Consider the following 27678-nt stretch of genomic DNA (forward strand, 5'->3'; position numbering starts at 1 on the left):
GAACGATCGGGACCATCGTTATTCCGGATAACTGATTTTTCCGGTTTTCTGAATCGCTGCAAAAAGCCGTTTTTTTATTGTTAAACCCAACTAAAAAAGAATTTTTTTTTGCAAATAATTTTAAAAAGAAGAAAAAACGATGAAGTAGTACACTAATGATTATTTCCAAAATGATGGTAAGGTGAACATCTTTCAAAAAAGAAAGAAAAATCCTAAAATCTTATGAGGAAAAAAAAAAAAATTTTTTTCAAAAATGGCGGGAAAATTTATCGAATTTCGTTCCGGTTTTTTGGTTTTCCGGTTTTCTGATTTCCGGTTAACGGGTTCTGTACAGTATATAAATTCGTGCAAAACATGTCATTATTAAAAAGCTACGGTGGGTCTAATAGTTTGGTCTAATTATCATAATATACTAACATAATGTTTGATATAATAATTATTCTGTATATATATAATATATCGTCTAATTTAATCAATTGATACACGAAAGTGAACAAGTACAAACCGGTTTCAGTCACGTGAGGACGATAAAGCTGAATAGTATCACGTGATAATTAAGATTTTATATAGAATCTTATAGTGCGTCTAATAATTTGACTGGACGACAAGAGAAAGTGTATCATACAAGATTGCTTTAACTTGTTTTTTTATGATCCTATTAAAGCTCTTGTTTCTGTCCAAGATCTAAGTGATCTGCTAAAAATAAATCTACTCTTTATTTCTGTATTTTACTTTATTTTTATTTTAAAAAAATGGGAGAAAAGTTCAATTGTATGGAAAAATTCTTGCCATTTAGCGAGTTTTAAAACAATAAGGAAAAATAAATGTTATACGATCGTAGATATGGAAAAAGAAAATGTTTATATACAAAATGGCAATATTTTTTTCAATATTTTTCTATCCACACTTCATAACGAATTCAATTTTCAAAAGTAGTATCTTTTTTCACGTTTCATTATTTCTTTTTCTTTATATTTCTTCTATAATTGATTAAGCTTAAAAATTACTAGAAATAAAGTACAAGGAATTCAAAGCCGTATGGAATGAATATTTTTTTTTTTTTAGAATTAACCTTGTTCCGTGCATAATCCAGCTTTTCCACTAAAACAAGAACACTGTTTAACGTTTCGTTCTTTCTTTTTCTTTATATTTCTTCTTCTATTATTATTCAAGTTTAAAATTTACCAGAAATAAAGTACAAGGAATTCAAAGCCGTATGGAATGAATATTTTTTTTTTTTTTTAGAATTAACTTTGTTCCATTCATAATCTACTTTTCCATTAAAACAAGAACACCGTATAACGTTTCGTTCTTTCTTTATATTTCTTCTTCTGTCATTATTCAAGTTTAAAATATACCAGAAATAAAGTACAAGGAATTCAAAGCCGTATAGAATGATTATTTTTTTCTAGAATTAACTTTGTTCTACTCATAATCTACTTTTCCACTAAAACAAGAACACTGAATAATGTTTCATTCTTTCTTTTTCTTTATATTTCTTCCTCTATTATTATTCAAGTTTAAAATTTATCAGAAATAAAGTACAAGGAATTAAAAGCCGTATGGAATGGTTGCTTTTTTTTTAGAATTAACTTTGTTCCATTCATAATCCACTTTTCCAATAAAGAAAGAAAAGTCAGATAAAAAATAAATTTATGAAAAAGGGAGTGATAACAAAAATAAATAAAGATATTTGGACTCTCATAAAGGATACAGAAAAGCAGGACTGGACTTATTCAATTCAAGTTGGAAAAGAAAAACCTCTTTCTGTATTTAAAGAGAAAACATAGTTTCTCAGGTGGCGCTAGATGAAGACAATAGAGGTGATCACTTTCGAAACCGGCAATGGAATGGGACGGTAAGGAACCGGAAGAGCTCTTCCGAAACATCGTTCTAAAGTCTCAGAAACTCGGAGTCACACCAGTTGATCTATCAAAATTAGACTCTTTTCGGAAACTTACCGAGAAAGATCGTTGGTGGAATAAGACTTGGTTTCGTGTTCTAACCATAATCGTTTTGTTTCTATCCATTATCGTTCCTTATGGGAGCTTTCAATCGGTCGTCAGGCTCTTCTGGCTGTCTGGAGATCGTTTGCAAGATGACATGTGCATATTTCGAATGCCATCGGAAATTCAAAACTTATTCATGCCACCTGTGGATTGTTCTACATGCCGAAACATGACTGAAATAGAAAGAGTGAGTCATATCACCCCGGATGAATTTGAAAAAAGGTTTGTCTTAATTTTCAATGGGCATTCATTCAATTATGTTATCCGAAATTTTCGATTTTCATTTTCGTACATTTTTGAATTTTTGTTCATTAGCTTTCCAAAGCTCCTAAAATTTTTATTCTCTGATCTTTAGAAATGCAGTTACAGTTGTTTATCAGCATGCCAATAGACGTTTTTTGCCAAGTTCATACTCTAAATGCATTTTTTAAATAACCATTGTTTTCGAAAAATTCTTTTCACGTTGCATGTTATTAAAAATATTTACAGATTATTTTTTCAAACTTTGCATGCAAATTTAGTATAACCGTAGCTATGTTTAGAACTGTAAGCTAAGGTCTAAATATAGATTTATTATTGTCATGCCCTAGAAAAAGATAATTACCGATGTTGTGCCTATCTAAACGGCTTATGTTGATTGTCAAATCGCAAAAATAATTTAATTAAGGGCAGATGATAATTATTATAATATTAATAATTATTGTATTAATAATTACAATATAATTATTAAATATAATTATTACAATTATTAAATATAATTATTAAAATTAATGCAATATAATATTTTACTGCAAAAATGGATTTTACGGTACCGCTTCGGCAAAGTAACGGTATTTTATGCTGCAATTAGATCCGGAATTTTCTACAGTGTAAAAGGGATAGATAAATTTTTATCTATCCTTTGGAAAATTTTAAATTATTTCAAATTGATTCATATATTGGTTCTATTGTTGAATAGACTATATTTATTAGTATGATACGAAAAATTATTGTATAAGAATTATATTTATGATATTAATAATTATAACTAGTGGACTGCGCTCCCTGCTCGCTAACGCTCGCCAACCCCCGAAAATTGCTACGCAATCTTATATGGTTTGCATCGCTCGCTACTAACTTAGATACATTGCAAATGCACAAAATTCTAAGAATTCAAAACAATCATTCAAATCCATATAACAACTTTTTTTTTTAAAAAAAAATTACATCTTTTTAGTAAATACTAAGTCATTAAAATAAATTTGAATTCAAATAAATGACATGTAATTCGTTAAACATATTAGAAATGTGCTATAGTATAAAATCTTAAGATAAAATTTCTAAAACTAATATCTGTTAAAAAAGGTTAAAATTTTGGCTATAATTAAGTCTATTAAAAACTGAAATAAGTGAATTGCAATGGAAAAATCTGCATAAACAAAACATTGAATTTCGGAAGAAATCTCATTTGGTGAGAATGCTCTCTCTTGTCAAAAAATACAAAATAAATTGACCTCAAATAAAACTCAAAGGACTTCGAATCAAATAATTAAGGAAACTACTATCACGTTTAATATAAAAGGAAGATTTATTAACTAAACAATAAAATTACAGATTCGCAGTTCCAAGAAACAAATCTCACACTCACTCAAAAAAACAATTTATATTCTAATTAGTCACCATAGCAACCACAAAACTCATCTCGTTACCATCTATAAATTGATGTATAATAAATAAATTGTTTAACAAAAAATACGATGCACATAAGCACATAATATTTCACACTCTGGTTATTTCAGTTTTCTTTTTTAAAAACGCTATATGTTGAGCCACCTCATCTAGATTTGGCATGTGACATTTTTAGTGGCAATCATTGGTCGATTTTCTAGCGTTACCATTCGGGGAGTTGTAATGAGGCTTTTTTTTGTCACCGTGTAAGAGAAATATATATATATAGATAATATTAATTATAATAATATTAATTACACTATCGTAATAATTAACAAAAAAATTGGTCTCTCCAAAGATCAATTTTAAAGTATACGGAATTTTAAAAGAAGACAAGTTTACTTATTTTAATTGATTACGTTTAATTCAGTATTTTAATTAGATCTAAATAATTTCGTATAATTAACTGCCTTTTAGTAAAATTATTTGTAAAACTTCTATAGTTTCACTTTCAATTTTCTGACAGCAACCATTTGCTTTAATCTAATCCTTTTAACCAACCTATCTGAAGACATCTTTATGAATTATTATTGTGATGTTCAACTATAATTATTTTTTAATTAATTACAATTCTCATTACGATCTTTTAGTATTGACTTTTTATTATTAATAAAGATTCTTTATACAATGAAGCTTCTCTAAAATTTTCTGGCCCCACGTGTTATTATTTTCATTTGTGAATATGACTGGTAATTGCAATTATTATTTTAATGAATGAAAATTCACATTACAATTTGGGGCTATGTTCCTAAAATTAACTATTTAGTATTGTTGTATATTGGATTCATTACCATATTTAAACTTGGGGTGTTAATTAATTTTCAACTTTTAAATGCCCCTGCTTAGAACCATCGCGGCTGTAATCCTCGTCAGTAAGGAAGAATTTAGAAAGATCTATTTGACTAATCATCTGATAAAATAGATAAATAAATAAATAAAAATAACGAAACGACTGTTGCTATCCGAAATAATGCAGAACAGTCAGAACCAGGATAGAAGAGAGATCTTTTTTCTACTTCTTTTCATGAATATTGCCCCTCTTTTCCACTTCACGATCATCTACAAGAATTTTTAAAAGGAGAAAACGCCCCTTTCGTGATTTAAGTTACATTTAGTTGAAGTGTCTAATCCTTTCATCGAAAGGCTTTATAAGATAAAAATAAAACGCTCCAAACTATCCTCAGTGAATAAACAAGAACTTGATGCACAACTTTTTTCCATGTAAAAGAAGAGCTCGCTTTTACGTACGGAGATTTTCGGTCTTAAAACAAATGAATTATTGGGCGTACAGAGCTAAGCTCATAAATTGTAATTTTGAGATCATCAAATCATCAATGCTAAGTTCAATTTTAAAAAAAAAGAGAAAAAATGTATACATATATTGAATCTTTGTTATGTTTGGTTATTCCATGCAATAATAGAATAAGATTTTGTAAGCCTAGCTTTAACATTTATGGAGTTGCAAACATTTTTGAATCGTATTTGTTAACTAATGAAAAAATCTAATTTGAATAAAATTAAAATTTAAAAAGTTTCAAGTAATTTCTGGAAAATTTGAAAGATCGCTTTGAAGGGAAAGGGGTTTTCCTAAAATATCATTATGTATCATAAGTCGAAATTAAATAGCAAATAATAATACCTTACAAGAATCGTCCGTACACAAAAATGACCTGGTATAAGAAAAGAAAACATACTTTTATGGGAATCGTCCCCCATAAAAGTATGCAGAACGTCATTTTTAATAAAACTTGTTTAATGATACAAAGTAAAAAAACTCTTAACATTCAAAGCTTTCATTAAAAAAGTACAAAAACTGGAAGCTTTTTAAATTTTCAAGATATTCAAGTAAAAATGTTAGTTAGAAAATGCAATTCCAAGCACAAAAAAAATGTAAATTTCTTTTTTTCTCATGAAAAAAATTTAGATGAAATCTATAAAAGAACTATTTAAAACGCTCATATCTAACACAAGTTTTAAGACATTTTGAAATGATAATTTTGTTATTAATTAAAAATTACTGCAATTTTTTTCTTCATTTTATTAATTATTTTTAAAATTATATGAAAAAAGAAATTTTATGAGAGAAAGGAAACTAGTTTTTCAAAAAAATGTCCGTAGCTTCATAAACATTTAAACTAAGAGTTACAAAAATTTAAGGAATTATTATACATAATAACTAAATTAACGATGCCAGCTCCTTTTTTAAAATTGTTTTAATATACTCTCTTATTTTTAACCTTCTTTTTCATTGGATAGAATCATTTCTAAACAATCATCCACGGGCAATGTAGAATTTTATTGAAGGACTATTTAAAAGAAGAAAAAAAAACACAATTGGAAATATGCTTAAAGTAATGCAAAAAATTTTGAATAATGGTTAAATATTTGAAAGCCCCTCTAAAAATGTGGTTTATTTGCTCCGTATAACATTCCTGAACCCAATCACTGAATCCTAATTTTTGATGCAAATATCTCAGAAAATTGTAATTCCATTTTGATTTGATATACTGTGAATGACCAGTTGCTGACTTCCGGTGAATGTTGACAATCACAGAGTCACTTTGATAAATGCCAGAAATATATACAAGGTCTAGTTAACCGACGCAGCCCGTCAGGCATTTGCTCGGTACTCTGAACGCTGATGTTTCTCCGAATCTATCTTCAACAGATATTAAAATATCGAATACATATAATAATATCAACGAATAAACTAATATCAAATCGGATATAGCAAATAATTCGGACATTCACCAAAGCGATTGTGTGATTGTTGACATTCACCGGTGAAAGTCGACATTCTCTTGACTTCGGTCATTCACTGTAGTATGTACACAGGTTAAAAAATCTAATCAGATTTCACGGGCTATGGAAAGAACGTACTTAAAATTACGCATACGTACTAATACGAGAGTATCGTAATGAGATCAATACGTTGCCTTACGGAAAAAAAGATGAAATATTTTACTGGTCTTTAGAATCCGGTTGAGACGCATTCATCTAACTCATTTTAGTTGCTTAGCAAATAAATAAAAAATTAAATAATAACATAGAAAATAAGGAAATTATTCAGATAAATAAATAAATAAGCGAAGCGAAAAGAAAAAAAAATTTTTTTTCGAACACCGTCGGAGATTTAAAACCGTGCCCAGCTTAAGAAAAATAAGAAAAAAGCTAAAGGAACATGCTTAAAAGATCCAACTTAGTTTTATGTAACTAAAATCAACTTTTTTAACGTGTTTAAAAATAAAAACATGCCCTTAAAAATAGTAAATAAAAGCATTGTCAGTGAATGAAATAAATGGGGGGGGGGACAAAATATAGATATAGGCGTCTACAAGTTTTTCTAAATACAAAACTACTAATTTCCTTTTTTTATTCTGCTATGTGAATAAAATGTCAGCATCAGTCGGCCCGGAAGTAGAATCAGGAATGGATTGGGTGTGCCTTTTGCACGACTTGAGAAAAAATGAAGACTGGATTTTAAAAAGAACAATCCTGTTTGAGATGCCCTTTTTAAAATACGTGTTCGGGAAGCATGAATTCTATTTGTTAAGATATATCAAGTGTTTGTACGCAGCAGAGTTGAGAAAAAATGCAATCGATTACACGTAATCATGATTGCGACCTATCATAATTTCTATTACAGCTGTAATCGTGATAACAACGATCAATTACTTTTAATTTCGATAACAACTTTAATTGCAGCTGTAATCGTGATAACAACAATCAATTACTTTTAATTGCGATAACAACTTTAATTGCAGCTGTAATCGTGATAACAACAATCAATTACTTTTAATTGCGATAACAACTTTAATTGCAGCTGTAATCGTGATAACAATAATCAATTACTTTTAATTGCGATAACAACTTTAATTGCAGCTGTAATCGTGATAACAACAATCAATTACTTTTAATTGCGATAACAACTTTAATTGCAGCTGTAATCGTGATAACAACAATCAATTACTTTTAATTGCGATAACAACTTTAATTGCAGCTGTAATCGTGATAACAACAATCAATTACTTTTAATTGCGATAACAACTTTAATTGCAGCTGTAATCGCGATTACAACAATCAATTACTTTTAATTGCGATAGCAACTTTAATTGCAGCTGTAATCGTGATAACAACAATCAATTACTTTTAATTGCGATAACAACTTTAATTGCAGCTGTAATCGCGATTACAATAATCGATTACAGCAATCAATTGCTTGCAATCATGTTTACAACTCCATTTTGATTACAACTGTAATCGTAATTACAATAATCGATTACGGTAATCATATATTTGTAATCTCGATTACAATTCACAATAATTTTGATTGTAGTTAAAATCGAGATTCAAAGTAATCGCAAAAAGAAACGATTACGGGTAATTATGATTACGAGTCATTGTGATCAAATACTTGTAATCAAAATATACAATTACAAGTAATCACGATTGCATACTATATGTAAAAACAACATTAGCGCGGAAATGTCTTCGGCCGGCACTGAGTATGTAAGTATATATATGCATACATATTTTTGTGTACATAGAGTGTACTTAAGTATTTAAATACATTGTAATATATAAATTTCTTTATAATTGACTGTAAAACACTGCCTTGTTTCAGATTTAAGTGAATCTTATAAGTATTATTAATGACAACAAGTAATGACCCAAATATATAAATGCAGCTACAATATCGCACTAAGTAATATTAACTATATATATATATATATATATATATATATATATATATATATATATATATATATATATATATATATATATATATTATTTGTTATTGTAAATAACCGACATCGTTGGTTTGATTACCGTCGTTGAACAGCCGACCCAATTTCTCGGGCTTACGACTACTGACTCCGTAACCTTGTTACTTTTAACCCCATCCAGCAGACAAGAGAACTCCTGGATCAAGTATTGCGTGAAATTTGCCTTCGTGAAGGACTTTTTGATGAAACTCACCAGCATTTGCGTTACATGAAGAGGAAGACCACGAGTACCTCCCACTGTTAGCCTAACGGCAAGGGGTCTCTAACACATGATCCGTCTACCACTGAAGATACTTTGCTTCAGCCCTGTGGTCAGTGCATGCCGGATGCGGAATTCATATCAACCAGCCATCACTGGGATTCGAACCCGGTACACCTCATTATAAGGCGAACGCTTTATCCCCTGAGCCATCGCGGTTCGAAATTATTGTTTTTTAACTTTCACCCGTGAATGTTGACAATCACATAGTCGCTTTGATGAATGTCCGAAATATGTATTTAGTCTATTAAGTGCCACTGCCCGGTATACATTTGCCCGGTATGCCTTACATCAATGGTTTTTTAAGGTCTAGTGCCACTGCCCTGTATACATTTAACCGGTACTACGAACACTGATATTTATCCTATTTAATCCTCAGTAGATATTAAAATATCAACTAAATATTATAATATCAGCGAATTAATTAATAACAAATATTTTGGACATTCACCAAAGCGACTACGTGATTGTTGACATTCACCGCCATTCTCTTGATTTCATTCATTCACTGTAACATATATATATTATTTGTATATTTAATCTATGATCATGCATTTTACAGGTTCGCATATACAGGAGTTCCAGTCATTGTGAAAGATGGAACAAAAAACTGGACGGCTCCGAGCGTTTTCAGCTTCGATTTCTTTAAGAGTCTCTACTTGGAGAATCATTATACGGAGAAAGAATGTCAGTTTTTTCCTTATAGGACAGAATTTGTGAGTTTATACGAAGCTCTCTCCATGTCACCACAAAGGGCAAGTCAGCCATGGTACATAGGATGGTAGGCTTCATTTATTTACGTTCTTATTTTCTTTCTTTTTACATAAATTTCTAAATAAAGTAGAAAATAAAGTTCTAAATAAAGTTGAAAAGTAACATTCAGTCATGGAAAAATTATTCGACGCACTATAAGATTCCATGTAAAATATTAGTTATCAGGGGATACAATACAGCTTGCTTGTTTTTACGTGACTGAAACCGGTTTGTACTTCTTTACGTTTGTGTAATCAATTGATTAAATGAGACGATATATAATGCAAATTCGACAATTGGATAAATTAGACAATATATATTATTTAAATATAGAATATTTATTATATCAGGTAATACTATATTATATAATGATCAGGTGATACTATGCAAATGAATATTAGACGCACTATAGTGTTTTTATTATATGTGTATGCACTATAGTGTTTAGTGTTATTACATGTTTTGCACGAATTTATATATAAACATGCATGTAATGGGTTTTTATTCAGGATATTTTTTATATACTTCCTATTTGTATTTATTTTTAACGTATTGCATTACAATGTTAACCAATTGATACACGAACATAAGCAAGTGCAAACCGGTTTCAGTTGCGTAAAAACAATAAAACTGTATAGTATCACGTGATAATTAAGATTTTACATCGAATATTATCCTTAGATAAAGGTATTATATTGAAAATTATGCTACACTGAAATTTCATAATTGGGTATAATATGAAAAAAAACACAACTACTTCGATTTAGTAGGAACAACATATGACGCAATGCTAAACGAATGGAATTTAGTTGTTGTTTATTTAGTTATTGTTATTAGTAGTTGTTGTTATTTGTTTTAGTTGTTGTTTATTTAGTTGTATTTAGTTTCAATAACTTTTCTTTATAATGCAATAAAATCTGGCGAGCAGCTATTTAAACGATCGAACACTTCGTTTGTTTATTTGTGGCTTGAAGTTAGGCTCGCAGAAAATGCCGTTAAATTTAGTAGGAACAACACAACCTGTGACGTAGGCTATAGTATACCCAATTCAATAGAAAATTAAAATGATGACTTGGAAACAATGTTCTCGCTGTTGCTTAACCCTTTACTCACGGTATACCATGTTGTACCATCACGCGTGGTTCATATGTTGTACTAGCCGTAAGCAAAAGATTAAGTCAGAATCATCCCGTATTGCCTTTTTTGCTTCCTACATTTGAACTATTAAAAATGTATGCTCATAGCATTTCAGGTTTGGGTTTATATCATTTTGCTTGTCTATAAGGAGACAAGATTAAGAAGATATTTCTTCCTTTTTTTCTCTCTTTTTTTATTTCTTGTTTCAAACAAATAATTCTTTATTTATTGTTTTTAGAATTGCTTATAGAGCAATAACAAATTATTGTAGATTAGTCGCAGACAACAAAATTCCATAATTCTTGGAAGTTAAAGGGGGAAAAAAATTATATTAAACGGATTATTTCGAAGATTTAAAAAAAACCACCACTTATATACTCAACCGTGAGATCGTAATCCGTACTATATGAAATCTTAATAATCACGGGTCAATCGTAATAGTTGGCACCTCTGATCTCTAGGTTGCAACCGTTCTTCTGATGTAAGTATTGGTCAAGTCAATTCCAAATTCCAGGGCCGGGATAGCCTGGTCGGTAGGGCGCTGGGCCCATATCCAAGAGGTCGTGGGTTCGATCCTTGCCGGCCGAAGATTCCCCTTGTAGTAAATGGTGACTGATGCACGTTAAATCTGCCGAGTCTCAAAGTCCTCCATGTTCCCACAACAAATCAATACCTCTGGGGGTACTGATCCAGGAGTTTCCTTGTCTTCTGGATTAGTTCAAAATGACAAGGCTACGGAGTTGAACGTAAGTAGTCGTAAACCCATGAAATTGGGTCGGCTGTTCAACGACGGTTATAAAATAAAATAAAATTCCAATTTCCAGATTAAGGCCAACCCTCCTATTTACAGGTTCAATTATTCAAACTTTGTTGAAAAGGCAGATATTTGGCAAAATAATTTTGATTAAAAACTTAAAAACCAAAAAATGAATGAGTATACCTCGAACCATTAAGATCGCAAGACTCCTCCACGCAGACGGATAATGGGTTAGATTCCTCTTGCCGTCAGTTTAACCGTAAGTGGTTTTCGTCTCCATGTAACTTAAATGAGCTTTAGTGCCATCAAAAAAGTCCTCCACGCAGACAAAATTTTCCAATACTTGATCCAGGAGTTACCTTGTCTTCTGAGTTCGGTCTAAAATGACTATGCTACGGAGTAAAACATTGGTAGTCGTAAACCCGAAATCGGATCGGCTGTTCGACGGTGGCTATAAATAAAAATAAAATAGCCACGCATTTGAAAACCATAACGAAAACCATGAACAAAATAATAAGAAAAAGTTAAAAATAAAGATCCCTTTTTCTACTGTCTATCTGTAGCACATAGTCAGATTTATTTTTTACATCATCTCAGGTAACATCATCACCCTAAACTTAACAATTATCTTGGGTTGAGTTTACTCGGCCCTTAATTATCTCGAACGTTTCAGTTAAAGAGTTCTTATTTTTATTTCGTTCTTTATTTTCATATTAATAATTTTTATATTATTAATTAATGAAGCAAAAATTACTTCTGTGTCAAACAATTAATGTTTTCAACATAAAAAAAACGCTTATACAAATTTTCCTCCTCATTTCTCCAGGGATTTGGCGACATTTAGAAATTCTATTCCTTCCTTTACATATTATTCTTCAGGATAATCCGTGTCTTATCAGTTGGCGACCATCCCCTGTTTGCTCTTACACGGCTCTTTGTTATACGTCCGGTTGTGTACATTATCTTCTGAAACGGCCTGTTTTTAATCGTTCTCACATATCAGCCCATTTCAAAATGTTGTTTATTCGAAACAAAAATATTGACACTCAGAAGTCATTTAGGGAACATCATTTTCACCCAATAATATTGAATCTTAATCGTTTTTGTGTATTCAATTATTCTGCACTTCATATGTTTCCGTTAAAATGTGAAATCCGTTATTTCATAGCATAACTAGGCATTTCATGAAATAACTAGTACAAGTCAGTTAAAGTATATAAAATTATTGAGTTCTGGGATTTAATTAGATATTCTATAGAATAACGATTACTTGATCGTTAAAGTATGAAATACGGCACTCGAAAATTCCTTTGCAATAAATCGTATGCTTCATTCCGCTGCTCTTGACATGGAATTTAGACGGAGTATGTATGTTAGCGTTTTATATTTTGGATTATAAACAAATATTTTTGTGAAGAAAATAAATAAATTTAAACAGGGTGCGTAGCTAGATTTTTCAGCAAAAAATAAGCTCCTTTAAAGTACTTTTTAAGCCCTCAAAAAATATTTTTAATCACTTTTCAAAAAAGAAAAATCATAATTAGGATCTGTGTAGTAATAAAAAAAAAAATTTCTCCATCGTTTAAAGTTCTTAATTTATAAACATAAAATCAATAAAATTCAAAAGCATTTTCAAAAACTTTACGTTATCAGGATAAAATAACTAGTTTCTGATAAATATTGCAGTAAAAATCATGCATCTTTTGTAATTTAAAACGACAATCGACTAGGCTGAGAAAAAATTTCTTATTAAAAGATGGAAAATTAAGCATTTTTTATAAACTCCGAATAAAAAAAAACCCTTTAAAGGCTTTTAAAAAAAGTAACTCAAAAATAAGCACCTTTAAGCATTTTTTAAAAACGCTACGCACCCTGTTTGAATAATACACAACCAATAATAAACCACAATAATTAATAAAACTATTTAAAAAATAAATAAAACACAACCCAGATATCAAAATACAGGTATAAAATCTTATTTTAAAAGACTTTTTTAATGAAAATTATCAGGATTAACATTACGCGCAAATGAAAACCACGAAAACGTTTTAATAACAGCCTAATTGAACGATAACAGACAATAATGGGACTTCTATTTCTCAGTGATTCTTTTTATTTTCCAATTTTTTCGTACTTTATATGAAATGTAGTGGTTTGGGCAGCTTAGTTTTTCTTATGAAAACGTTCTTTATTTAATTTTAAGTTTTTTTGTAAGTACTTAAATTGTGTTTTTTTTTTAATATATTTAAAAAATTTGAATTTCAGAATGATATAAAAAATCAATTTTTAAAGCATATCAGTAACAGTTTTAAGTTAACAAATTATAAATCTTAAAAAAAATTGGAAAAAAAATGTGTTTAATATCTGTGTAAGTTTGCAAATTTTGGATTTTTCTGGCACAGAGACAAAGGGAGAACGTTTTTAATAATTACAATTCATAAGAATCAAATAAAAGAGAACAAATTAAATGCAGCAGCTATGAAGAAGCAATTATATTCAATGAAGTTTTGTTTAGACAAATTGATCACTAAAGGGCTTAGTACAAACTTTGTGACTAGACCAGTGATGTCAAGTTCACCGTGCGATCCGTTTGGTACAGTAATAGATCTTTGTATCCATGATGTGTACGTTTCATTTTCTTGCTTTTAGACATAAATGTAGTTATTAATATGATCAATAATAACTTATGTCATCTGTTTTTCCTTATTATTTACCAATTAATCATCCGCAATCGGAATAAAATGTATTTTTCGAGAGATTTTAGCTATTAATGATCAATTAATTTATAAAATAACTTTGAAATCATTTATTTTTCACTTTAGCTGTCTATTATTAGTTATTTCATAGAATGACTAGTTATTTTGTAGAATATTTAGGTCAAGTAAGAAATTTTTCTTCTATTATATACATTTACTGACTTGTCTACTTATTTCCTGAAATACAACGTTACTCTATGAAATAACTGAATTATACACTTTAACGGTAACATATATTTAAACTAAATCCATATTCTAATTTAATTTAAATTTTAAAAACATATTTTAAATTGAATACGAAAGATAGAAGGCGTATCACTTCCATAAACTTCTATCACCTTCTAACTTAGTTCGTTTAAGTCAGGCGGAAAAAAATTATTTTCTCCCTTTGAGTCTACGAAAAAAGTTCAGTTTTCAAATTATATTCTTCTTCTTTTCATTTATTTTCTTATCTTTCTCTCTCTTAATTTTAAGATAATGCATTGATTAAAAAAAAAAATTTAAATTATTTTACTACTTTTGTAAAATTTGATTTTTGTTCGTTTTATTACGACTCAAAATCACTTAATTATATGACTAATTGTTTTAATAATTTACAAAATTAAAAACAGAATGAAAATCTGTTTCAGGAGTAACTGTGACAGTGATGTGGGGAATGTATTGAGGAAGCACTACCATAAACCCTATTTCCTTCCCCTTCAATCAGAGAGCACAAATATCGATTGGATATTTATGGGAACACCAGGATATGGAGCACACATGCACGTGAGTCTCTCTCTAGATCAGTGTTCCTTAACCTTTCCGATATAATGGACCCCTTTTAAAAAATTTTAAGAAGTCACGGACCACCAGGGGTTCATGAACCACAGGTTAAGAAACCCTGCTCTAGATTATCAGTTAATAAAACGCAGTCTACCTATATTATTCATTTCCATTGTTACGATTTTAATTTTCATTATTAGAGAGATTACGCATATTTATGTTAACTTCCATACGTAAGGGCTTCGAGTAATTGAGCATGCGACAGTTCTTGTGAAATCCGCATGCCCCCGTTAAAAAATATCTAACTTACGGAAATGAAGCAAAAGATTTTGGAAAAATCTGTAAATTAAAAATGCTAGCGTAGTGGAACATCATTTAAACTTTGATCAATCAAAATCAAAACAAACATTTATAACGGAAGTAGACTATTTCTTTAAAACTGTGGCAAACGATTTAAGATGCTTTGCTCGACGTAAAACAACGGATCTGTGAGCAGAAAAATTGAGTAGATTATAGATTTTGATGAATTCAGCGATAAAGAATGTAGCCTATTACTATTATTATTAATGTTTAAAAAAATATTATCGAACTTCTATTGATTATTTAATTTTTTTAACTAAATTATAGTTAAAAGAAATATAATTTATAATTGTGAAATAGCAAAAATGTATCTAATTTCTTATGGAACTAGCGCAATTAGACAATCATAATATATTAAACAAAAACCATTAAAATTATTTTTTTATTGAATGAACCCAGGGTTATAAGATCACGGGATTCACATTTCTAAGCGCCATCAATACATTTCTTCAAATTCGCATTACATGTCTATTTTTTTAGTTCGAAACGGAAAAATACGTTTTACTGCTATAAACTGTCCGCTTGCAGCTTTGCCTTTGATGCCAGTGGCAGTAACCATATCCGTAAACCATATCCTCCCTCTGGCAGTAATATTAGATTTTTTTCTTCTTTTTTTACCTGAAGTAGGCTGCATGCATCGTTCTTACTTGAAAGAGATTAGAAAAAACACATGGCAATGTAAGGAATTCCAGAAAACGATTCTTCGCATTATAAAACATTATTGTATGAAACACCATACAATGGCCCTTAACTTAAAAATATCATCCGTGTAGGGAATAACGGACAAGTGTATACCAGAAAATAGCTCCATGCTTTACCGGAGAAATGTAGACCGTCTGCGGGTCCATTCGATTATTATTAATATCCGATGATTATGAACAAAAACCAACTTCAGCTGTTAAAAGTAGCATAGAGAAAGCATTGTCATCTCATTGCCCGGTATTCTCTACACTGATATATTTTTTTTTAAAAGTTTAGTTGCATAGCTCTGATAATTTTCCTGTACCTAGAATTATCCAATCTACGCAAATTACATCATTTGAAGATGAAATTTGAAATCACTCCTACCAAAAAAGCAACGCATTCCATTTTTAGTGATCAATTTTGGGTCAGTTGATTCTAATCCCTCTTTGCTCCTTTCCAGCTTAAACCATTTGAGAAGTTGGAAAACGATTTATCTCAATAAAACATGAATATGCGACACTTAAGGTGCATAGTTTTTTACTTTATTGTTTCATATGAATTCTAAACATAAATGCTAAGGGCGGTCATTACGATACACCCTTTACAAATCAGCCATACTTAACAACAAAATAATGCTATCTGTCTCAAATTTTATCAAGCATAAAAAGAGAAAAGAACGCTTGATATGTGTATACAATTTATAATTTAAATTTTGTAAATATCGTAGTTCACTATATTATGAATTACATAATTCATAATAGTATAATAATAATGTACACTATATTCAAATTGCGTTTTTTATGAATATAAAAATATCTTATCGTCGTCTTTTTGTTGTTGTCCTAAGCATAATAATATTTATTTTAACAGATCGATCACGTGGACAATCCCTCGTGGCAGGCACAAATCCAGGGAAGTAAACTTTGGACACTGGAACCTGTTCCTGAATGTTATACTGAATGCAGAACAATTGAAGTCCTTGTGAATGCCGGTGAAGTTAGTAAGTATTCCTACAGAGAAAACTCACCCCCTTTCTTTTAACCGATAGTTTAAACGAACAATTTAGCCGGCCGAAAACTCCCCGTTGTAGTAAATGGTGACTGGTGCACGTTAAATCTGTCGGGTCAGAAAGTCCTCCATGTTCCCCTAACAAATCATTACCTCTGGTTCTGCTCAAAATTACGATCTGTAGACGAATGAATGGGTCCGCCCTATAAACGGGTGTATGTGTATGATAGAAGTCGAATTCTTGGCCATAGATGGCGCCACTGGAAAAAAGAAACAATCGCACCTCTTCTGCCATAACGGCAGACGACAACAACAAACGAATAATTTAACTTCGACCACCTACGAAAATTTTTTTTGACATTATCATCCAGTCTAAGAAACTATCCACTTTTTTTTTCTCTTTTGCTTTTAATCATAATTTTTCTAATAATTTTATGTTAAAGTATTTTGGGAATTGAAAAAAAAAATGATTATTTAAATTATTGCCTGAAATTAATTTCATTTTTCAGACTAAATTTTTGTTTTTTGGTTGGCAGGTAGGTGAGTTTTTCAAACTTTTACCTACTATAAAAAATTGGCCGTAAACTTGAACTTCTATACCTACTTATAAATAACAGTGTTTATGGATTCTGTGTTTATATCTAACCTCGATTAAAAAAATTATCAAAAGAACGAACGCATCAAAAGAAATAGCTTTCCTATTGTAGAAAATTTATGTTTTGAACCAATAGATGGCGTTGCCTACTCTTTTGTTTTTGGTTATTCTAATGTTTATTTTTTGTTTTGTTGTTATTAAAGAATATGAATCCTAACCCCTCTGTCGCTTTTTTATATGGTGCCGAAAACCCCAAGAATTGATTGCAAATATTTATTACTGATTGAAAATATTTATTACTGAAGAGGGGTTCGTTTGAATTTGATCTTGAACTTTATATTGAAATTATTTCTTCGTTCTTTATTCGATAATTTATTCTGAATTCGAGAATGTCTGCTGAACTTTCAAAACGGAAGCAGAAAAGAGGTGCGGTCAGAGCATCTACGACTAGATTGTTCGGCGAAATCGAACATGAAATAAAAAATGAAATTCCGAACATTGAAACTTTAGATGAATTATTGGCTAAACTTATTGAAAAGGAATCTTTATTGAAGGAACTGGATTTGAAAATTGAAGATTTGATTGAAGTTGACGAAATTGAAAAGGAATACGAACAATCGGAAGAATATTCTGATAAGATTATTGTTTTAAAAACGAAAATTTCAAGAATTTTATCTTCGTCGAGTGCTAAGTTGGATATGGAAAACCGTAAGAACGATAACGAAAGTATTTCAACCGAGATTATTTCTGAAGAATTTCAAAATGTTCACGTAAAATTACCGAACATTAATATCGAAAAATTCTACGGTGATGTTAAACTATGGAATAACTTCTGGGAACAATTTAAATCGACTATTCACGAAAATAAGACTTTGAAAACTGTTGATAAGTTCGTGTATTTAAAGTCATATCTTGGCGGAGCTGCTGCAAGAGCTGTGAATGGACTTTCGATTTGTGATTCTAATTATCTAGCAGCCATTGATATTTTACAAGATCGCTATGGAAGAAGTGACTTAATTATTAATGCTCACATGAACGAACTGTTAAATTTAACTGCAGTAAAGGTTTCTAGCGATGTTGATGCGCTGAGAAAACTTTACGATAGCATTGAAATTGAAATACGAAGTTTAAAGTCTTTAAATGTGATGTCTGAAACCTATGGAAATCTACTCTGTCCAATATTGATGAAGCTGATTCCTGAAGATATAATTTTGGATTTCAACCGTCAAAGAACGAAGGATTCTACTTGGAATGTTGAAGAATTATTAAAATTTATTAGAAACGAAATTGATAGCCGTGAACGATCAGCTCTACTCTCAAAAAATTCAAGAAAAGAAAATTTTAAATTCACTCCAGAATCGAAAGTAGAAGAAAGATCTTGGATTAAAAGAAAACCAAAGGTAAGCGCCTTTGCTTTATCAACATTGAATTTGAAATGTATTTTTTGTTCTAAGAATCACGATAAATTTAAATGTAATGAAGCTGATGTTTATAAGAAAAGACAAATTTTAATGAAAAGTGGTAGATGTTTCAGTTGCTTTCAAAAAGGACATTTATCTATATCTTCGGATTGCATGAAAAGAAATCTTGTTTGTTTTAACTGTAAACAAAAGCATCATTATTCTGTTTGCATTAAACAGCCTGAAAACGAAAGTCCCGTTTCGAATAATGATAAAGAAATGCTCGTAAATAAAAATAATGAATCTCATGTTGTGCAAAACTCTGTGAAACAGAATTCAAATGTAATTTTACAAACTGTTACCGCTGTTGCTGTGAACAAGGTTGAATGTTTAGTTAGATGTTTGCTTGACGGAGGTAGTCAAACGTCTTTTATAAGTGAAAAGTTATCGAAAAAGTTAAATTTGCCTGTTACAGGAGAAATTGATCTTAATATTCATACATTTGGATCTAGTAAGAGTGTAAATAGTCGTAGAAGGAAAGTGAAATTGAAACTTGTTGATCTAATTAATCCTGATAACTTTGTTATTGTTGAAGCTATTGAGTATCCCGTGATTACTACTGCTGAAATTAAAATGTCTGGCGATGACTTAACTAAAACTTTGCATTCTTTGGGAATTAAACTTTCAGATGATATGCCAACTGTTCACCAACTGTATAATCCAAATGAAATATCAGTGCTATTAGGAAGTGATGTTTACTGGAAAATTGTTACTGGAAAAATTGAACGAATTAACGAAGCATTAGTTGCTGTAGAGACTAGATTAGGATGGTGTATTCAAGGTTCCGTTATGAGTTCTGATTTACGATCAATGACTGTTAGTTCAAATTTATGTTTAGATGAAGAGCTATCTAATAATATTAAATCTTTTTGGGAAATAGAATCGTTAGGAATAGCACCGGTCTTGGATGAAAAAGAAGAAGATATAAAAGCACTTTCTTTATTTGAACAATCTATTCGCATAATAGATGGCCGTTATGAAGTAAACCTTCCATGGAAGAATGATATAGTTGATTTACATGATAATTTTCATAATGCTGAAAGCCGAATGAAGAAATTGATCAAGAGATTTACGTCCAGTCCTTATTTCTTCGAACAGTATAAAAACGTAATAAATGAACAACTGAAGGAAGGAATAATAGAAAAAAACAGAAAAGAATGCTTTTAACTCAAAGAAAACTTATTACGTTCCTCATCGGGCTGTAATTAGAGAAGATCATTCCACAACAAAACTGCGTGTAGTCTATGATGCTTCATCTAGAGAAAAAGGTCACCATTCTTTGAATGATTGTTTATTGCAAGGACCTAACTTAGTTCCTGATTTACTGATAGTTTTATTGAATTTTCGTAAAGGTGAAATTGCTGCAATTGCCGACATTCAAAAGGCTTTTTTACAAATTTCAATTGCACCAGAAGATCGTGATGCCTTAAGATTTTTATGGATTTCAGAAGACGCTAAGTTTCCCAATACAAAATTTGAAATTTACAGAATGACTCGTGTGATGTTTGGAGTAACATCAAGCCCCTTTTTATTAGCAGCAACTATACGTCATCACTTGAAGAAATTTCAAAACATTTATCCCATGACAACTAAGCTGCTAAATTCTTGCATGTATGTTGATGATCTTGTGTATTCAACGAATTCTGTAGAGGAAGCATCGCAAGTACAGGAAGAAGCAACCCTAATATTTAAGCAGGCCTCCATGAATCTCGTGAAGTGGAAATCTAACTCAAGAATTTTGAACTACAAAATATATGGCTCAGAAGTTCAAGCTGATGGAACCGAAGAAGTAAAAGTTCTTGGATTGAAGTGGGACTTGTCGAATGACTGTTTTAATTTTAAAACTGGAGACCTTTTTAATTTTATAATTTCTAACCCTCGTACAAAACGAACTTTATTGCAAGCTACTTCAAGAATTTTCGATCCTTTCGGATGGCTGTCTTCATTCATGATCCAAGTCAAAATCATGTTCCAAAAACTTTGGTTATTGAAAATTGATTGGGACGATGCTCTACCTCCTGAAATCGACAAAAATTGGCAAGAATGGTACAAGCAACTTCATTTTTTAGAACAAATTGTGGTTCCTAGGTGGCTAAATAGAGTTTCGGATCCATCTGGTGATGAATTACACTGCTTTTGTGATGCAAGCAAAAGTGCTTATGGAGCTACAATTTATTTGATATCTGCCAGTTCAACATCTAGATCATCCCAGTTAGTGATAGCTAAAAGCCGCGTTTCTCCATTAAAACAATTGTCTCTTCCTAAACTGGAATTGATGGCTGCTGTTATCGGAACCGGAATGATTGCATCAATCCGTGACCAATTTCCTGAATCAAGAATCTTTATGTGGACTGATTCAACTATCACTTTGCATTGGATTCGTGGATCTCCCCGGAAATGGAAACGTTTTGTCTCAAACCGAGTCACCGAAATTCAACAAAAAAGCGATCCCAATCAATGGAATCACTGTCCTGGCTCTGATAATCCTGCTGACAAGTTGACGAGAGAAGGAATCGAAGCCAGTGCCCTTGTGCAGGACGATGTATGGTGGCACGGGCCTCCGTGGCTTATCTGTTCCAGAAATGAATGGCCGGCTACTGATGATAGTCAGTTTTCACTGACTGACGATGTCCAAACTGAAATAATGACTGTTTCTTTTATTGCAGGTGCTGATCCAGATCCTGTGCTCAAAGTTGAGAACTTTAGTACTTTACGTAAATTATTGCATGTTACATCCTATATTTTCAGATTCATTAAGAATTTAAGGTCTTGTGTAAAAAAAAATGGGACAATTACGAGTACTGAAGTAAGTGAATCAAATAATTATTGGATAAGAACTGTTCAATATAAATACTATTCGAATGAAATTAATCGTTTAAAAAATAATTTAGAAATCAATTCTAATTCTAAACTATTTCAGTTGAATCCCAAACTTGATGAAAATAAGATTCTGAGAATTAAAAGTCGTTTAGCTAATTCCTCATTAGATGTCAGTGAAAAGTGTCCAATAATATTACCTAATAATGATTATTTTGTTGCTTTAATTATTAAGGATTGTCATGAAAGGGTTTTGCATGCTGGTGTGAATGACACTTTATTGCTAATAAGAAGTAAATTTTGGATAGTGAAAGGAAGACAATTCGTGAAATCTGTTATATATCGATGTAAAATTTGTAGAAGATTTAGTGTTACTTCTGGTAAGCAAGTAACAGGTAATCTGCCTGTTGATAGAATCGAAAAATCTCCCCCATTTAATATAACAGGCATCGATTTTGCAGGACCCCTTTATTTAAGGGATGGTTCTAAGTGTTACATTGCATTGTTTACTTGTGCTGTGACTCGTGGGGTTCACTTAGAGTTAGTGTCTAGTTTAAAAGTTGAAAGTTTCATTCAGGCTCTAAGAAGGTTTTTTGGACGCAGGGGCATTTGTAAAATAATTTATTCAGATAATGCCAAAACTTTTAAAGCTGCTGATCGTGAAATTAAATATTTATTCAAATTGTGTAAAAATGACGAACTTCTACAATACTTAGAAAAACAAGGAATTGAGTGGAAGTTTATTGTCGAAGGTGCTCCATGGTGGGGTGGTTTTTGGGAGCGTTTGGTAAGATCGGTTAAAATTGCATTAAAACGAATATTACATAAATCTTTATTAACTTTTGAACAATTACTTACTGTACTTACAGAGATTGAAGCTGTTATTAACTCTCGACCAATAACTTATATGTATAACGATATTAATGAACCGGATCCTTTAAGTCCTTCGCATTTTTTGATAGGTAATCAATTAACCGTTTTACCATCCTCCAGTTCTAAATTAGAGTCTTCAAAAGCAGAATTAACAAAAAGATGGAAACATAGGCTTATGATGATAGAACATTTTTGGAAACGCTGGCAAAAGGAATATTTGCTAGAATTAAGATCTGCCATGATGCATAAAATGCCCAAAAATATTGTAAGTTTTAAAATTGGTGATGTTGTACTTGTACGCGAAGATAATGTTAAAAGATTAATGTGGAAGTTAGGTCGAATAAAAGATATTTTTCCTGGCAGAGATGGTAGAATAAGGTCATGCCAAATCCAATTAAAAAACAGTGTTGTAAATAGACCCATTGAGAGACTTTACTTATTAGAAAGTGATTGATTGCTTTGTTTATTCTTTGTTTGAAATATTCATTAAATGTTGTTGTTTTTTTGTAAGTGTATAACGTTTGTATGGTTATTTGTAATAGAATGCATCGCTAAACCAATGCATTGGAGTGGGCTGGATGTAGAAAATTTATGTTTTGAACCAATAGATGGCGTTGCCTACTCTTTTCTTTTTGGTTATTCTAATGTTTATTTTTTGTTTTGTTGTTATTAAAGAACATGAATCCTAACCCCTCTGTCGCTTTTTTATACCTATGTTGGCCTCATCTTGATCACACGCAAACCTTTATTGCTCACATTTATGTAAACATGGCCTCCCTTCATTTTTTAAATCTATATTTACTAAAATTATTAGCATATACCCACAAATTATAGGTGGAAAAACTGATTTCGATAAACATGCTTATCCTAGCCTGAAAAAAGGTTAACGAGTACCTTGATGCTGAAATTTTGAGTTGAAAAATTTTATCATATTTCAAACGATTATTTTCCACTTGTAAAAAGCTTATCATCCCCACTCTTGAGTTCAAACTCTCGTTCCTCGTCTTCTCAGTAATAATTTGAAGAAAAAAAAATTTTTTTGTCTAAAAAAAATATTAGTGGCTATATTTTCTTTTAATTGTGGAGCTGCTTCATCGATACAAAAATATTTTATATTCCTTAGATTCTTTAGGAATTTTTTTTTTCTATTTCAATGAAATATTAACCTCTTGAAACCTAATATACTAGATAACATTTGAGTGGAAATATTATCACTTACAAAAATAACATTAAGATTTTTTTTCTCATTTTGTACACTTTTATGAAGTGATTGTAAAAATATAATTAGATTTACTCTAGTAGGTTGGGGTCTTCAATGGCAATGAAATATTTTCAGAAATGTAAGAAATACGACTCAAGTTTCTTGTTTTTTTTAAATCGGTATTACATTATATAAGTCTAGTGAATTTTATTTCACGACCAAAATACGAATGAGAAAAAAATCTAATACAATTTTTGTTTACTAAGTAAAAAATGCTTTAAAAAATATTTTGCTTCATAAATTATTTCTCCCAAACAACATATTTCTAAGTAAAAATCATACCTTATGCTATTGCTCAGGATGTCATCCCCTTCTAAAATAGAAAGCAACCCGAAATTCAACAAAACTGCTTAATCTTTTTTATTTTAGTTAATTACCATTTAAAAGCAAGCTTTTTTATTCCCTAGGTGTTAGGCAGGTTAGACATTTAACATTTTTTGATCTTGTTAACATTTTCTGGGCTTCATGTTAAAACTATTAGACACGTAATTTTTACTTATTTATTATTTATTTATCATTTCTTCTTTTGCGAAAAAATATTTTTTTCTCAAAATTTGGAGGGGGGGGTCAAAGCTGAAGTCCCTCTAGAATTTTAAGAAAAACACATAAATTTGCATGTGGCAATACTTTTTGTAAGGTGAAATTAATATTTGTGTACAGAAATACAGTTATGTACTTCTTTGAATACCTTTTATGCTCATAGTAAACTAAATAGTTCCCTATCGATTGCGAAAAAAATTACATTGGGATCAATATCTCACTCGCCTGGATAGCAGTTTTAAACGCTTAAATATGTACGTCAGAATTAGCACTCTTTCTATTTAAAACTTAATAACTTCTTAGTTATTAAATATATTGAGTTATTCTGTGTAATTTCATTTGATTCAGGTAAAAAAATTTCACCGGCAACATAATATCATTTGCCACAACGAGTAAGTTATACCTCTTTCTCTTCAATAAATTCTAGATAGAGCTCACCTCGGCGTTAAGTTCAGGGTACTTATCACATTTTGTAAAATAATTTACAGCTTTCTGATAGCTTTTTCTGTATTCAATTACTCGCGTCTCAGGGCCATATTATATTAAAGTTGAATTAGCAACCACAGATCTGGGAATTGATTTTGCCTTACTATTCTTCAAGCTTCTTTTTTCCAGCAAATTTCACATTTGTCTGGTTTTGGTGAATTTAGTTAAACACCTTGAAAAGTGCGCAAAATTTTAGTTTCTCGGTATTTTAAGGTGAAATTTAAGATCTCGCCAAATGTACAGTGCTCAAAATTTAAATAAAAACAGACCGCCTTGAATAACTTTTGCTCTAATGACCGGATCTTCACGTTCTAGAACACAATTTTAATGATTTCAGGGGATTACCAACAAATATGCAGACGATGCTTTAAATTACGAAATCAGACAGAAAAAATTTATTTCTCTGAATAAACATAAAATTTTTTCGGCGAATTCGGATATCTGCCCCCGAAATATAGGGGGCAGCCGAAATCTGGAAAATAGTTGCCCCGTAGTTTTGTCAGGAGAGCGGTCCGAAGTTTGGACCCCTTAAATGTTAATCTTATTTTTTGTGTATTTCGCCATATCTCTAGAACTGTTTGAGCTGATTGAAAAATGTTTGCACAAAACTATAAATTAGTTTATCTAAAGTTAATTCCATGCAAAATATAACTTTACGTAAATATTTAGCATTTTCATTATTTAATTTAATAATAGTAGGAAAATGTTTGAAGTTTTAGGTATATAGTTTTTTTCATCATTTTAAAGAAAGTAATTTTAAATACAAAATTTGAACGAAACGGGTCAAACAGTTATTGAGAAATCGAATTCTAAAAAAGCCATATTTTAAAAATACAATTTCTCAAGAACTATTCCACGAATATCGCTCAAACGTTCTATTTTGACAGGTAAAATGTCAAAATAATGTTCTTTAAAATGATGTAAAAAATTATACCTTACAATTCAAAATTTTTCGGCTATTATTAAATAAAAGAATGCAAAAATAAGAAAGATTTACTGAAAGCGATATTTAGCATGGAATTATCTTTATTATATACGAATTCTATAGTTATATGTAAAAAAAAAAAATTCAATTCGCTTAAAAAGTCCTAGATATAGCAAAATACGTAAAAATTAAAAATAGCATTAAAGGGTCCAAACTTTGGACCGCTATCCCAACCAAACTATTGGGATCATATTTCCCAGATTGAGGTTACTCTTTTTTTCTGGAAGTCAGAAATCTAAATCGGTGGAAAAAAAGGTATGCTTATTCAGAGAAAGTACATTTTTGTGTCTGATTACGTAACTTTAAATATCGTCTGCATTTATTAGCTAGCATATTTGAACTCACCCCCTTGAACTATCAAGATTGAGTTCTAGAACGTAAAACTCCGTTCATAAGATCAAAAGTTATTCATTGTGTCCGTTTTTTATTTTGCACACTGTACGTCCCGAAATATGTTGGCTTTTTTAGGGACTGCCCTTTATATACTTTTGCGGTTGATTGTTGGTGCAAGTAACTTTTGACGGTTAAAGTTTAAGAAAATAGTCTTTGTACAGAGATTTTTGAATGTTCCACTTGCATTGATCCACTGAAATGCAAAGAAAATATTTGTGCCTTAAAAGTAGAATTACATGATACAACGGTCAGCGCCGTGATTCACTCGTTTTACAAAAACATGTAAATCGATCTGTTTTTTCTCAAAATTCCAGAGAATTTTCAACTCCCTAAAATTCTCAAAAGTAAAAACGCTAATCGTTTTGCATAAAATCCTGAAAATTTCAACAAAATAAAAAATTTAAGACTAACTGAAATTCTCCCACATGCTGTCGACGAAATAAATATGAAAGCGCAATTTATTCGAATCCATTAATATTTCGGGGATATTTCGTATCGTGATCTGTCGCGCCAACTACAATCACCAAGGTGCCAAATAGATTTTAAACTTGCAGATTTTTCTTTAAAAAAACATGTAGATATTTGCCCTGGGGTGGCTACGAGTTGTACCTTCCGAGCTGGTCCCTTTCTGTGATGTTTTTTTTTTTTTTTCTTCTTAGTTTCTCGCTGGCCGCTGCCCGGAAGTTGTCGAAACTTGGCGATTATTCTGCCACAGATCAAGATACAAAAATCTCCCCAATATTTCCAGCTCTTTATTTTATTTATTAAAACCTAATTAAACATTGGAGGTTTTCCTTTCAGTTGTTCTGGACACGAACCGCTGGTACCACAAAACGCTAACAGTTGGAGAACATCTCAGCATTACAATTGGATCAGAATACGATTGAAAGCATTGTATCTCTATTTTGTGGACACATTTTGCACAACCATTTTGGATTCCTCTGTTTCTTTAGTTTTAATAAAGGAAATGATAAATCTTGTCAACTTTTTTTATCATAGAACTGCATGCAGAACATGGTGACAAACTACCTCAAATGGAAAGCGATTGATTGAACACTTAAAGGTGAAGCTTTCATTTGACGTCGTCTGTTTAATGATGGGTGACTTCAGTAGATACTGTTAAAACCACTTTTGTTCTAAAACACGGCTACATCTTATAGACAATTAGTTCAATATTTCAACAACAACAACAAAAAAAAAAATTTAAAATTTTTAAGATAAATTTCATTTACTAAAATTTGTATAAATTACTATATGAGTTATTACCAGATTAAAAACCTTCGTTCACT

The 27678-nt window shown here is 30.8% G+C and overlaps 2 protein-coding genes across 5 annotated transcripts in view; one reads left to right on the plus strand and one right to left on the minus strand.

Annotated features, from left to right (window-relative positions):
- LOC107447412 (uncharacterized) overlaps positions 1-27678 on the minus strand; it is a 164378-nt gene that overhangs the window by 54685 nt on the left and 82015 nt on the right. The window contains exon 1 of one of the 4 annotated variants that reach the window (XM_087149782.1): positions 11593-11723. The exons of the other annotated variants lie outside the window; for them this stretch is intronic. Coding sequence (XP_087005908.1) covers positions 11593-11602 — 10 coding nt within the window. The 5' untranslated portion in view covers positions 11603-11723. Of the gene's footprint in view, positions 1-11592; positions 11724-27678 lie in introns of those variants that run through there. 4 annotated transcript variants of the gene reach the window in all.
- On the plus strand, positions 1811-27368 carry LOC107447406 (bifunctional arginine demethylase and lysyl-hydroxylase JMJD6-A). Its single transcript, XM_087149796.1, has 5 exons — positions 1811-2231; positions 9325-9543; positions 14795-14930; positions 16842-16971; positions 27191-27368. The coding sequence occupies exons 1-5, from the start codon at positions 1846-1848 to the stop codon at positions 27274-27276; spliced, it is 957 nt and encodes a 318-aa protein (XP_087005922.1). The 5' UTR covers positions 1811-1845; the 3' UTR covers positions 27277-27368.

The sequence above is a fragment of the Parasteatoda tepidariorum genome, chromosome 1 (genome assembly GCF_982258835.1).
Source record: "Parasteatoda tepidariorum strain Cologne lab strain chromosome 1, Ptep-v5.0, whole genome shotgun sequence".
NCBI lineage: Eukaryota > Metazoa > Arthropoda > Arachnida > Araneae > Theridiidae > Parasteatoda > Parasteatoda tepidariorum.